At 37.8% G+C, this 14,411-nt stretch overlaps 1 protein-coding gene across 1 annotated transcript; it reads left to right on the forward strand.

The window, feature by feature from the left end:
- The first annotated feature begins 736 nt into the window (after positions 1-736).
- On the forward strand, positions 737-2,877 carry LOC122045254 (pentatricopeptide repeat-containing protein At3g61520, mitochondrial-like). Its single transcript, XM_042605392.1, has one exon. It carries the CDS (start codon positions 792-794, stop codon positions 2,682-2,684), a length of 1,893 nt encoding a protein of 630 aa, XP_042461326.1. The 5' UTR covers positions 737-791; the 3' UTR covers positions 2,685-2,877.
- Positions 2,878-14,411: the final 11,534 nt, after the last annotated feature.

The raw sequence follows: 14,411 nt of genomic DNA on the forward strand, positions 1-14,411 counted from the left end.
TAAAAAATAAAAAGGAAAGGCTCCTCCAACGAGGAGTCACTTCCATGTTAATAAAATGAGTTCTCTGATTTCTTTCACAGTTCCTTCTAAATTATTGAAAGAGAAATAAATTATGAAATCAGTTAATGATCGATCGTCAAGTTAGCTAAAGATGAGAGGAGTTTTTTTTTTCAAAAACATGCACCCGTCGAGAATTAACCTCTTGCCCAATTCATTAGAAGATGATAAACATTATAATTGGGCATCCTCTAATGAATTGGGCATCCCATTGAGATAATAAAATGAATTCGCTCACCCCACATAAGAAGAAGTTCGCTTTATTTGACACCTCATCCACAATGAATGTTATTCTTGACCGTTATTCTTGGTTTGTTTTCCCCTTCCTTTCACCCCATGCCGAACAATATTCGGCATAGACAACACTAAGTACATTCGTTATCTTAATGACTTTTTAGTGTCGATTCCACGGATAAGAAAAGAGATAAATGTAAATATATAATTGTTAAACGCGATGAGATAAATCATAGATCGTCAATTCTTGATAATCAATCATATACCCAGAGGGTACATGAACAACGCTAAATCTATTATTATGGTCAGATGGATATCACAGCAAATAGGTTTTGCGAAATGGATTCCTATAGTAAGTTAGCTTGGGCAAATTGTTTGCTCCTATTTTATGCATCCAGTTAATTTGTCCATAAGTGCAGTCCTTCGTTTTGCTAAAACTAATCCTTATTATCAGCCCCCTGTTTTTGCCAACGCAGCCGCGTCGATTGGCCAAACGGAAGATGAAGCTGGTGAAGAATCCGTGTTTGCCTTTGACAGCTCTCCGCCGCTGCCACGCCGCCTCCTCTTCTACAGACGCCGCTGCTACCGACTTCGATTGCGATGGTGGCATAGGCAACCGGAGCGACGTGAAACACCAGAAACCCTCTAGCAATGCCTCACCTCGCCACCTTAAATACCAGCTCTATTCCCTGCTCGGTTCCGCCTCTCCCGGCCGCCTCTCCGCCGCCTTGTCGATCCTCCGCGGTATGCTTCCCCCCGACTCCACTTCCCCTCCTGACGCCGCCACTCGGTCGATCGTTTTCTCCGGCCTGGCTAAGCGAAGCCAGCCCCTGAACGAGGAGTCCCTCGCCCTCCTCGTCGAGAATGCCAAGATGGGACTTTTTCCGCACGACGCCATCCTATTCGGTCAGTTCATCACCAAGCTGTGCCGCTGCGGCGCCACCTCCGGGGCCTGGGATTTCTTTCACGCGGTAAAGGATGCTGGCGGCTCCTTCGAGGCCAATGTGTGCAACGCCCTCTTGACTGGCCTCGCTGCAATTCAAGACTTCACAAGGATGAATCTTCTGTTTTCAGAGATGAAAGGCTTGGGCGTGCGCCCTAACGTATTCACCTTCGGTATACTCATCAATAGCCTATGCAAATCCCGTCGTATCGACGATGCACTGAACGTGCTCGACGCAATGTCAAGCCCAGATTCAGAGGTCACCCCTGGCACAATCATTTTTAACACTGTCATCGATGGGCTCTGCAAGGCAGGAAGGCTTCAGGATGGTCTCTCCTTGCTTTATAGGATGAAATCAAGCCATGTTTGTGATCCTGACAGTGTGACTTACAACACCTTGATCGATGCCTTCTGCAAGGCTGCAGAGTTGGACATGGCTCACAAATTACTTACCAGCATGGAGAAGGAAAGGGTGTCTGTCAATGTGGTTACTCTGAATACCTATATATATAGAATGTGCAGGCATGGGATGATGGGAAGTGCCCTCAATTTTTTTCGAAAGAAGAAGGTTGAGTGGCCGGAAGTTAAAGGCAATGCTTTCACCTATAACGTCCTGATTGGTGCTTTTCTTCATTCGGACAATGTAGGATGGGCGACGGCATTGTTTGACGAGATGATCAAGGAAGGGGTTTCCCCAGATTCCGTGACGCACTCCACTCTCACCTATAGGTTGACTCAATTAGGTAAACTGGATGATGCTTATTTGAGCATGTCATTGATGAGAAAGAATGGTTTTCGAGTAGACATAAAGAGCTATAACATTTTGATCAGTGGGTTTTGCAAGAAGAAGAGGTTGGATAAGGCATTGGAGATACACGATGAAATATGTGAGGCAGGGCTTAGGCCTGATATCTTCACATACAATTCTTTGATTGATGCTTTCTGCAAGGCTGGTGATTTTTCAAAGGCTGGTAAATTCCTCAACAAAATGGTCGACAATGGATGCAACCCTGACGTTGTGACTTATGGAACTTTGATCAATGGTTACTGCAAATCTGGTGATCTTGAGCAGGCCATGAAGATCTTCAAGAGCATGGATGTGTCAATGGTGCCAGCCAACACTGTTATTTATACTACCCTCATTGATTCTTATTGTAAGAATCAAAAAGTTGATGCAGCAATATACCTCTTCGATGAGATGCAGGAAAAAGATATATTGCCCAACGCCAGGATCTACACTGCTATTTTCAAGGGTCTTAAGAACCGTAACATGCCTGATAAAGCCTTCGAGCTTATGGACAAGATGAATTTGCAGGGATGCAAACCAGACTATGTGACAATGGATCTTCTTACAGGATGGTTAACTGTGATCGGTGAGACGGAGAGATTGAGACTATTTGTGCAACGGACGACATCTTCTAATATCGACTCGGGCAATCCTGATGTTTAATCTTATAGATGCTTCTTATGTAGTGTTGACTTGTACCATTACGGTATGATTTTGGAAGCTCCTTTTCATAATTCAAGCAATAACTTGTCACTGTGTTTGACATCATTGCCTGAATCTGTAAAGAAAACTGGATTTAGTGACTCTTTTGCAGTTCTTTGTTGGAAAAAATCTTTTTGTAATTGCAGATTTTAATTTATAATCTGAAACGGTTTAGTTCCAAACTGTCCTTTTCTCATCCTAATAATTTCCATCGTAAGCAAGCTGCAGTTTTGCTTCGCCGACTGTAGAACACTATTAGTGTTAAGAGTTCGATTAGGACACTTCACATCTACCTGGAAGTTAGATGTTGTGTGGATTTTCCTTTGAATAGAAGTGTCATATTATAGCCTATTTCGATCGAGTCATCTAACCGTCTTTCATCTCGGGTGTTCCATTCTTGCTCCTCTCTAGGGTCTTCTTTTCCTTTCTTTCACCCCATGCTCAATAATATTCGACATGGACAATACTAAATCTATTATGGTCTGATCGATATCGCATCAAATATGCCTTGTGGAATGTGTTCTTATAGGAAGCTCGCTTGGGCAAAAAAATGTGAGGGATCGTAACTAGATCTGTCAGATGGATCAATCTGTGATGGGGTGGATCGGCCTGTGATAGGTTAACCATTTGACGGGATGGAACAAGTCGATCCATCATCTTGGCAGGTTGAGAAATCTTCAATTCAACCTAATCTAAGGTAGGTTGTAGATTAGGCGGATCAATCCGCGGGCCCAACAAATTTAAAAAAATAAAAAAATTAATATCTTCAACATTCTACTTCAGAAAGATTTCATCAATCAAATATATCCAGAAACCAATATTTTAAATATAAATGGAAACAAATGAATACGTATATTTAATGACATTTTTTTAAAATTATAACAAAGAAAGATAATAAATTGATATAAAATTTAACTTACATATGTTTCTCAACCCCTAGACCAATCCAAGCCTGTCGCAGGCTGACCCGTGCGGATCGCGAGCCTAGGTGGGTTGACCTGCAGTGGACTTGAGTTAATTAAATTTTAACCTAATATATTTAAATTATTTGACGGAAAAGGTCCGATCCAAATTGACAACTCTAATGTAACCAAAAGAGTGCAAGTCAAGGTTGGACTAGAGGTCACAAATGCAACTTAATCGAGGTGAAACATTAGCAAGGTCTCCTAAGTTGGAGGTCCGTTGGTGGAGGTGTGAAGAGGGATGTGCTAAGGTGACTATCAATGCCCATATTAATCACTTGAGGTGAATGAGGTTAGACTTAATAGTTAGAAGACGCCCAATGTCCTCAGTTTTATAATTTTTTTTAGGTGAAAATTAAAATGACAACTTTGATTATTTGAATAGTTAAAAGGGCATTTTTAAAAAAAAAATAGTCAAAAAGATATTTAACCATATTTTTTATATAAAAATATTTTTATTTCAATGCTATTGTAAAACTATAGAGTAGATCTTTATTTGAATGTTGTTGTAATTACTACGCATAAAATACTTTTAAATCAATTTTTTTTTTTATCAAATCGATTGATCAAAATCATTTCAACAATATTAAAAGCATCATAAAATTACTGTAGTATCCCATTAGTGGCTAGTACAATGTTATAACAACCATGCAATAATTACTAAATGACTGCTGCAATAAGTTTATAATGATTTTAACTTTTTAAAGCTGATAAGTTTAAGTAATTTTAATAAGTTAATAAAGAATTTTAATATAAAAGTAGTATATATATTATATCTTTCGGATGTTTCGCCGTGCGCTTGTGCGCAATACTGGTTCGGGGTCTGAAATGAATCCTGACACCTAAATTCATTCAGTATTTTTTTTATTTTTTATTTTATTTATTTATTTTAATATATATATTTTTATTTTATTTATTTATTTTAATATATATATTTTTATTTTATTTATTTATTTTAATATATATATTTTTATTTTATTTATTTATTTTAATATATATTATATGTATTTAAAGTTTAAGATTTTAAAATTTAGAAATTTTAGTTTTAATGAAGTTTGAATTAATAAGATTTTTTTTTTTTAGATGTTCAGATTTTTCTTTTGAATTATAATGTATATGTTCACATGTTATATTATATATATTTAAATTTTAAGATTTTAAAATTTAAATATTGAGTTATAATAGAATTAAACTAATAAAATTTCATCTTCGAGTTTAGATTTTCCTTTTAAGTTTTAATTATAGTATTTAAGATAAAAAAAATTTTAATCATATTTTTAAAGAAATATTAATTTTTTTAAAAAAAAATAAATTCAGACGTTTGAATTAGCGCCTGCCTCCCTATAGCACAGATGGTCTACAATCTTAGTACGTTGTAACATATGTGGCTAAGGTTACATTTGGTTGAGTGTAATGTAATCTTGCTTATAATGTAATCAAATTTGTAATGTAATATAATGTAATCTTGATTATATTATTACGTTTGGTGTCCATTATTTTTTATAAGGAATATAATTCGTATTATTATAAAATGACAAAAATATTCTGCGACCTCTACCGACGGCCGCCACACCTTTGTCGGAGCTTGCGGCAACCAGTGGTCGCCGTCGTTGGCCTCCTCCGTCGGCCGCCGTCACCAGCAATCGGCGACGGCGACGGTGGCGACGGCGACGATCGCCGGCGGCGACGGCGACGATCGCCGGCGGCGGCGGCGACGACCGTCGGCCACGGTAGAGGCGGGTAGCGGCTGGTGGCAGCGGTAGGCAGCGGCGGGCGCGGCGGCCGACGATGGCCGCCGGCGGTGGCCGCCGACGATGGCCACCGACGGTGACGGCCAGCGGTGGGCGGTGGCAAGCGACGGTGGCCGATGGCAGTGGGTGACGACCACAGTGGACTAGGGGTATATTCGGCATTTAAATTTTGATTAAACGATGATCTCGTAATGTAATCGGATTACATAGTATTTGTTTTGTAATTCAGATTACAAAACTTCACTATCTTCTATAATCCAGATTACATTACATTATAAATTTAAAATTAAATCAAACAAAATAATCAGCCTTGTAATGTAATCCTGATTATATTATAAGGCAGATTACACCCTACTAAATATAGCCTAAGAGTCATTAAATAAGTTTATTTTAATAAAAAAACAAAGGTCAATATTCCATTAATTTGGAGGCCTCTTTTTGATTTCATCTTTTTGTTTTAATTCAAATAAAAATTATAATTTACATCAAATGGTCCTTTGACTATTCGATCTATATAATTGTCAACCTACTAACTTTGCCATTTTGACGTTCAATTTTAATTTTCAAAACGTTGGACTCTAAAGGTGGAAAATGACGGAGCTTCCCACTGTTCGAGCAAAAAACTGGACCAATTTTTAAAACCCTGTTTTAAGAAAAGTTTTTCATATGTTTATAATTTATTACCTTCCCTCATCTTTGAATCTTCCAAAGAAACTGATAAAGCAACTGCTAACACATGCAAAATCACTAATTTCGGATTCATTAATGATCTCCAACAGTATTAGAGCACTTTTTCAAATGTATAATATTTTTTTTAATTCAGATATTCATTCCTTAGAACTATTACTCACGAAGATAACGATTCAATCTCATAAAAATTTATATAAATCATTAAGATAAATCAGAAAGTACAGATGAGTCCTGTCAAACGGCCCAGTATCACAAGTTTTTCAAGATCTTAAGTTTAGAGGTATAAATGAACCAAGTCACCCATGAGCTATTCGAATATGGATTCAATAAAAGCTCATTTGAACTCGTTTAATAAGGTTCGTTAAGATAAACAAACCAAACTCAAGCTTCATAATACTCGTCTCGTTAGCTCATAAACATGTTCATTAGTAAGCTCATAAATCAAGCTTTAAATGAAAAAATAATAGTTTCAATATAAGTCGGTCGAAGCACCTGGAAATAATTCAATCGCCTTGATTCTATTTTAGTTTATTTTTAAAGTTTTGGGTCGGGTGCCTCGATCCTATTTTTTTATTTTTAAAAATTAAAAATTCCTTAAAACATCCTAAATACTTATATTACATCCCGTGAGCATCTAAAATTATTTATCTTGAACATATAATCTAAGAGCAAAACTTGAACCCTAGAGGAAAATCTTATTAGCTTAAACTCATTCTAACTCAATGCCTAAATTTTAAGATTTTAAACTCTAAATACATATAATATACCCCGTGAGTATCTAAAATTTTTAATCTAGAATACTATAACCCAAGAGGGAAGCCTAAACTCTAGAAGAAAAATCTTATTGACTCAAACTCGTTATAACTCAACCCTTAAATTCTAAAATTTTAAATCATATATATATATATATACCCCGAGTGAAGTCCCGACAGATCCGCAACGAAATATAATATATATATTCTGTTATCATTTATTGGGATAAATTTGGGTTTAGTGATAGATCAGATATTCTTTGAGAAGATCTGTAGAGTAAATCTGGTTCATCTACCCAAACGGGTTAATCACGTCCACTACACGAATCTAATGGCAGTATGGACGCTGACGACGCTTTCCAATGGATTCCTTTTTGGGTATAAGAATCTAGGTTTTTGCCAATGCAGCCACGTTGAGTGGCCAAATGGAAGATGAAGCTGGTGAAGAATCCAGGTGTTTGCATTTGACGGCTCTCCGCTACCTCCACGCCTCCTCCTTTTCCACCGATGTCGTTGATTGTGATGGTGGTGTAGGTACCCGGAGCAACGAGAAGCACCTGTTAACTAAGAAGCACTCTCACATTGCCTCACTTTGCAACCTTAACTACCAGCTCCTCTCCCTGCTAGGCTCCGCCTCTCCGCTTCCATGTCAATCCTCCACGGCAGGCTCACCCCCCCCCCCCCCCCCGCCAACACCCGGTCAATCATTTTCTCCTGCATGGCCAAGCGAAGACAACCCCTTAGCGAGGCGCCCCTCGTCGTCCTCGTCCAGATGGCTAAGATGGGTTTTTTCCCTTCCGACGCCTTCCTGTTCACTCAGCTCATCCACAAGTTGTGCCGCGGCGACGCCACCTCTGGGGCTTGGTATTTCTTGTTAGATATACGTAATGTGAATGGAGAAGAGGTGAAGGACGAAAGATGCTCCATTATCAATGAGACTTTAGTCCTACATTAGGAGTTTCATGGCATGTTGGTTGGTTTATATTTATTCACATGCATTGAGGATGTGAACAAATGCATGAGAAGAGGCTCTCTCTCATGCATGGGTGCGTAAGGGGCGGTGCAAATGTAGGTCTTGGATTTCACTAAACCATGTTGACTCGTGTGAGGGCACGACTGCGCGCACCGAATGTTGGACCAGTCGGGGTAAAATTTGCCCAAGTGAAACAACCAATATTTTACCACGTAAATCTTTTGTTGCTTGTGTAATGGATGCATTAAAGTAAGATTAATGCAGAAGCAAAATGACCGAGCGAAACGCTAGCGTTTCACAGCTCGGCGAGTAATGGTCATTAACCGACTATTAACGCTGTCGTTGATCTGAGCTCCTATATAACGAGGCTGTGATCATATGTTTACACACACAAAAAAGTAGCAGAAGCTCTCCACCTATGTTCCCTCTTCCTCTATCACGTAACTCCTACTTGGGGGAGTGCCCGTGATAGCAGTCGGGTACCACTCAGTTCGCTGTGACCACCAGTGCTTGGTGGAATCACGGTTAACCGTTGTATCCTGTGAAACAGATGACTCGAGTAAACCTCGAAGCACTACTACTGGAGGTGAGTGAATCTGTTTCAAGGAAACTGCGTCAATCACATGCCTCAGTCAGCTCGCCTGATCTCTTCATCCGCCCAGTCGGCCTCTTCGTCCTCCCGATTGGCCTCTTTGTCCGCTCGATCGGCCTCTTCGTCTGCTTGCTTGGCCTCTCCGCTTGGCCACTCAGCCTCTTCGGTCGATCGACACCAACTCGCTCAGCCTGCCTATTCTCTCGACAGGCCTCTCACTCGGCCTATCTGTTAGCCCGACCGGCCTCTCGCTAGGCCTATCTACTCGCCCAGCCAGCCTCTCGCACTACAAGAAAATCCTCATTTAACAACACTCAAACGACAACGGTTTTATGCCAAATCGTTGTTGTTTTGCCTTTTAACAACGGTTTTAACAAAAACCGTTGTCTTTTAGTAGTTTTTTGGCCTACAACAATGGTTTTTAAAAACCGTTGTCTATTTATACTTTTTTGGGGCTACGACAACGGTTTTTAAAGGTTACAACAACGGTTTTTTAAAACTGTTGTCTATATGCTCTTTTTTTAGGATTATGAGCGACAACGAAATTTTTACCGCCACGTTTTTTCTTTCCCTCTCCCTGAAATTTATTTGCTGCCACATTCCCCTTTTAGCTTCTCGATCCCTAAGCATTTCCGACCCTCTTTTCTCACAATCTCTCACTCACCAGAGCCGAGCAGGAGCAGCAGCAGCCGGGAAGAGCGATCGCAGGGCGACAGCGAAGGTCCAGATAATGGGAGCGTGCGCGACGGAGGCCAGGACGCATGCCCCCCCCCCCCCCCGGCCGGATCCGACTGCGGAGGACGACGTCGGGGACCAAGGCGATGACCTAGGATCAGCGCTAGATGAGACTCGCTCCTGATTGACATCCTCGGAGAAGTGTTAAGGATTGGGAGAAGGTGTCCAGTTGAAGACATGAAGAAACTGTCAAAGCAGCAACATCCACTTGTCGATGCCATGATGGTTTCAGGCCAGGGTCATATTCGTGTTAAAGGTCTGATCTTTAGAGGTCCGCCCTTGTTAGTTTTATTTTTGTTATTATTATTATTTTTCGTTTGGGGTTTTTGTTTTCAACGTTAAATGACTTCTCCTAACTTGATGGTTTCAGGCCTTTGGGAATTGGTGATTGCATCCCTGATAAAGAAATGGTCAGCCAAGTTTTTAGTTTTTCTATTCCTTTATCTTCTTCTAATACCCTGGTGACATGGTGACATTAATTATCACTTGTTTGACATTCTGCTTTAAATTTTCTTCTTTGATCCATGAAGTTGTCCGATATAAGGAAATGGTTCATGAAGCAACATGACAAAGGGGCTACAACATCATCAAAGCCTGCTGTGGATAGTCAAAAACACCTAATTCTCCAAATACAGAGAAATCGATAATTCACCTTTATTTTTCCCTTACTCTTATTAATCGGCTTGGCTGCCATTGGAAGGGTTAACAAGGAAAAAAGTTCAGGTCAAAGCATCAATTTTCTTTATCTAGTTTGATGCAAGGCACTGCACCATTCGGGATTTAGAGATTTATTTTAATTTATTAATGAAATGTTTTAGGAGTAGATATAGGGTCATTGAAGTATTCCATACAAATTTACTGTTTATTTACTGTTTTTAACACATAGCAAACTAGTGTAACTAATCTATATGTTTGATTTCCTTTGCCATTATGCTTATACACTGGAAGATCATTTTAGAATTTTTTTTACAACTGAATGATCAATTAAATTGTTTTATTTTTGTTATTAAAGAATCCGGTCCAGGCAACTCAAGAAAATTCAGAGAGAAGAAAAACTAGCAAATATTTTGCACCTTCTTCTAAGGAAGTGAACCCTCAGACAATTATAAAAGAAGAAAAAGTAGCAGCCAAAACACCATCAAAAAGGAAGCCCCAAACATCTAGTGAGGATATTACAGAGGACTCGAAACCTACATTGCCAAAGAGGTCTAAGACAGTTGATGATGACAATGATGACTTCATGCCATCTAGTAATGTTAAGAAATCACCTAAACCAGACAAGAAAATGAAGAATAGCTCAGTAACTAAGATGACTAAGAGTTCTCATAAAGTTGGTGATAACCTTGATGATGAGATAAATGATACGAATCCCGAAACTCCTGTTAAAGCTGGTGGAAGGGGCAAAGGTGGAAGAGGTTCTGGATCTATGGCCGCAGGGAGAGGGAGAGGAGCTGGTAGAGGTGGGTTTATGAATTTTGGAGAGAGGAATGATCCTCCACACAAAGGAGAGAAGGTAATTGGTAAATAATGATATTATTCACTTTAATAAATTTATCTAGTTTCCATGCTTTAGTCTTGTTTCTCTGGTTGAGTAGGAAGTTCCAGAAGGTGCTCCTGGCTGTTTAGCTGGTCAGACATTCGTCATAAGTGCCACACTTGACAGGTAATCTAGTATCATTGCAAAAATTTATATCTAATATGACACTGTAAGTTGCATCTCTTGGCATATTTGTTTGTTTTGGATTAAGATCCTATCTAGAAATATTGTGGAGTCATAGGATCTTAAGATCCTAATGCTTAACAAAATATTTCTTGGAAAATTATATTTGGTATTTGTGATTTTATCATATGGATTATCTTTCAATATCTAGTTTTGTTAGGTGAATTTCAAACTTGACATTATTATGGCTAAGGATGACTAATATTATTCATGTAGGAGATATATGAACAATGCATTATAACTAGTAGGAGTTGCATTTTTATATGGTACTCCTCTAAGATGGATGATGATTACAAAAGTTAGTAACACTTCTTATACTCTGAAGTTAAAATTGGTTATCATATATAAAAAATTTTCTTAGGTGACATGGTACGAAATGATCTACTCTGAAGTTAGCAATACTGTAATTATATATTTTATTAAGTAGAGGCTTTCAAGACTTAGATCTTAAGTAGGATTGGTGAATGAGCATAGGGTTGGATCATAGTGATCATGAGATCTCTACTCAATTTAGTTCCTACTTTGTTTCCAGATTTGTTTGGACCATTGTGGGATGGAGCATCAGAAATTCGTGAGACAAATTGTGATTAACAACCATGACTGAATTATATTATTCTTGTTCCAATTTTTTTTATTCCTGTTCATGGATGTATTTTTTAACATGGATGTATTATTCATGGATGTTTTTTCTTTTATTTGTATTAGTATTTTTAGGTTTTGGAAGCTTGCCTTACCAATTCCTATTTCCATTGCAGTGACTTTCCTTATATGCAGCTCGGTGGCATCATCTCCCTGAGCATTGGCCGGATTTGGAGGCTTCAAAGATTGTAAGCACATTTTTCTTTTAGCTCCTTTTTTTCCTACTAGAACACCTTCGAATGCATGGTGATTCTGACAAAAAAAAAACAAACATGAAACGATGTAATATGAAATATGAAATCCCAAACAAGGAGACTGTGAACCACCATTTGGTAGAGATCACCATATTAATTTTTAAATTATTCTATTCAATATACTCTTTCTTAATTACATTTCTCTTGCTAGTGTTTGATCTAGATTTGAGATAGTACTGAAGATGAAATTTCTAATCTTAAGTAGCTATAGTGATGGAATTCTTTCAAGGATGAAATTATCATTGTGGCAGGACTTTGCACCAAAACCACTTGCACCGTCCTATTCCATAAAGAACTACACTGAGCTAAGAGCATTGTATGCGTTTTCTTCTATTCATATATTTTTTTATCGATTATAGTTATTGGCAATGAGAATTTACTATATATTGTTGCATGAAGTTGTCACATTACTTATTTTTCAAGGTATCTGAGAGCTAATTACCTTGAAGGGAATATTCCACCCAAGATTGGAGAACTTGTGCACCTTACCATCTTGTAGTTTTTTACATTCCCTTGTTTTCTTTTGTTATATAGTTGTTTCTTTAATCAATTTTCTTGAGCTTGATGTAAAAAAATGTAGGGACTTGTCAAGCAATTTGCTCAGGGGCACAATTCCTCCATTTATTGGCTCTCTTGAACAAGATTTACGCATCACATCTTTGATTCCATATTGCATCAGTTCTTACATGTGTGCCTTTTATTTCAATAGCCAGTGTGTGATTCTTCTCCTTTATTATGCGCCTAGGAGATCTAGACATTTTACGTTCCAACTTCCTGGATTACTCCATTTGTCTTGGTAGTCACGTTGCCATATATAGATATTTAATATTAGGTTCTCCTGATGTACTGAGTTTGAATTTTAGAAACATCAAGCTTTTGAGCTTATGTTGCTTTCCTAGGGGCATTGCTATAAAAAAGTTCATAGGACCTTTTTGTTTTTTTATATCTCCTTGAAATCCTTCTTTCTGAACACTTCATTGATAGTTTCTTCCTGGCTAAACTGATTGAGATGGTTGATTTGTTTTAACAATTTGTTTTTCTGAAATTCATCTATTTGCCTTGCAATCTGCAGCTATGCTGGTTGAGAATGGTAAATTCCTTTTATCAGCTAAGAGAGTTCGTCGTGCAACATGTACAGAATACATAATATCTACCGATTCTACCAATATATCAAGATCAAGTAATACCTCTATTGGAAAACTGAGGTGGTAAAACTTGTTAAGTTTGTATCACGGATAACTATAATGCAAATGCAGGTGGCCAAAGCATAGTCATAACTATAGAAGAGAGGCCTCCAATATGTGACGTTGCATTTGACCTTTCAGTGTTTGTTGGATAAGTTTTATGGCATTGCCAACCTTAAAGTATCATGCTTTGATTTGAATATGCCACTGGGCTAAATTGAACTCAATGAAGAACAATATGATTTATATGATTGAGATCGTTGCAAATTGTCAAATAGTTGTGGATGTTATGCAATTTCATTTCCTACTATACCAGTTGTTAATTTCCAATAACATGTTAGACAAATAAGACAACAGTAGTGCAAAGCTGAATTGTATCATCAATCCGTATGTGTTTCAGCAGGTTAAGATAATTCTTATTCGCTTACATGTATATTTTATCTTTTAATGTCTTTATAATTTGTTTATTTTTATCTGCTCCTACAGCTTAATTCTGCAGATTTGATTGCCAAGAGAAATTTGTATACTCGGTCACGTGAAGATGCAGCCAGTAAGTTGCCCCAAAAAAACATAAATAGACATAAATAGACATAAATTTATATACAGCAATAATCACCCTATTCTTCAAGTAAGATATATAGATAGACTTTTGTTTTTTAAATTTTCTTGTATACCTGTGCTATCGATGTTGTTTCTTACATATAGAACTACAATGAACGGAAAGAAAGGTAGCAGTATTCAGATCGACATTTGCTTGCCGTCAAACGCAACACCACAATCAGAAAACATGAAGAAGTCTACCAAGGATCATAATGGCAAAGCCACGATACCAATGAGGAATTTATTTATTTATTTGTATTGGGATAAATTTTATTTGAACATGAGATATGTTTCTTCTTTTGTGATTGTAATTCTTGTATAACTAACATTTTGAATGATATTTATGTGGGGAATATTCTTTCTTGATTATGATTCTTTATTATATATTTAAATTGAAATCTGATATATTGGTATTAAAAGATAATAATTTAAAAGATAATGGTTTAAAACCATTATTGTTGTCTATCATCCTAAAAGACAACAGTTAAAAACTGTTGTCGTAGCCCCAAAAACGATTGTAAACTGACAGAAAAATACTCTAAATAACAACGGTTTTAAACTGTTGTCTTTTCATTCAAAGACAACGGTTTAAAACCGTTGCAAAACTATTGTCTTTTCATTCAAAGACAACGGTTAAACACCGTTGTCGTAGCCCCCCACTTTTAACAACACTGTCAATTACAACGACTTTAAAGGGCCTATGACAATGGTTTTTAACCGTTGTCTTTTAATGTATTTGTTGTAGTGTCACCCGGTTTGCTCTCTGTCTGGATGAACTTGCTCGGCCATACTGGCCGATCGGCCAATCTACTGCTTGCCCGCTCGGCCATTAAGTC

The sequence above is a fragment of the Zingiber officinale genome, chromosome 2B (genome assembly GCF_018446385.1).
Source record: "Zingiber officinale cultivar Zhangliang chromosome 2B, Zo_v1.1, whole genome shotgun sequence".
Lineage (NCBI taxonomy): Eukaryota > Viridiplantae > Streptophyta > Magnoliopsida > Zingiberales > Zingiberaceae > Zingiber > Zingiber officinale.

Excerpts from the sequence above, each read along its gene's own strand:
- LOC122045254 (XM_042605392.1), top strand. The coding sequence starts at position 792 with ATGAAGCTGGTGAAGAATCCGTGTTTGCCTTTGACAGCTCTCCGCCGC.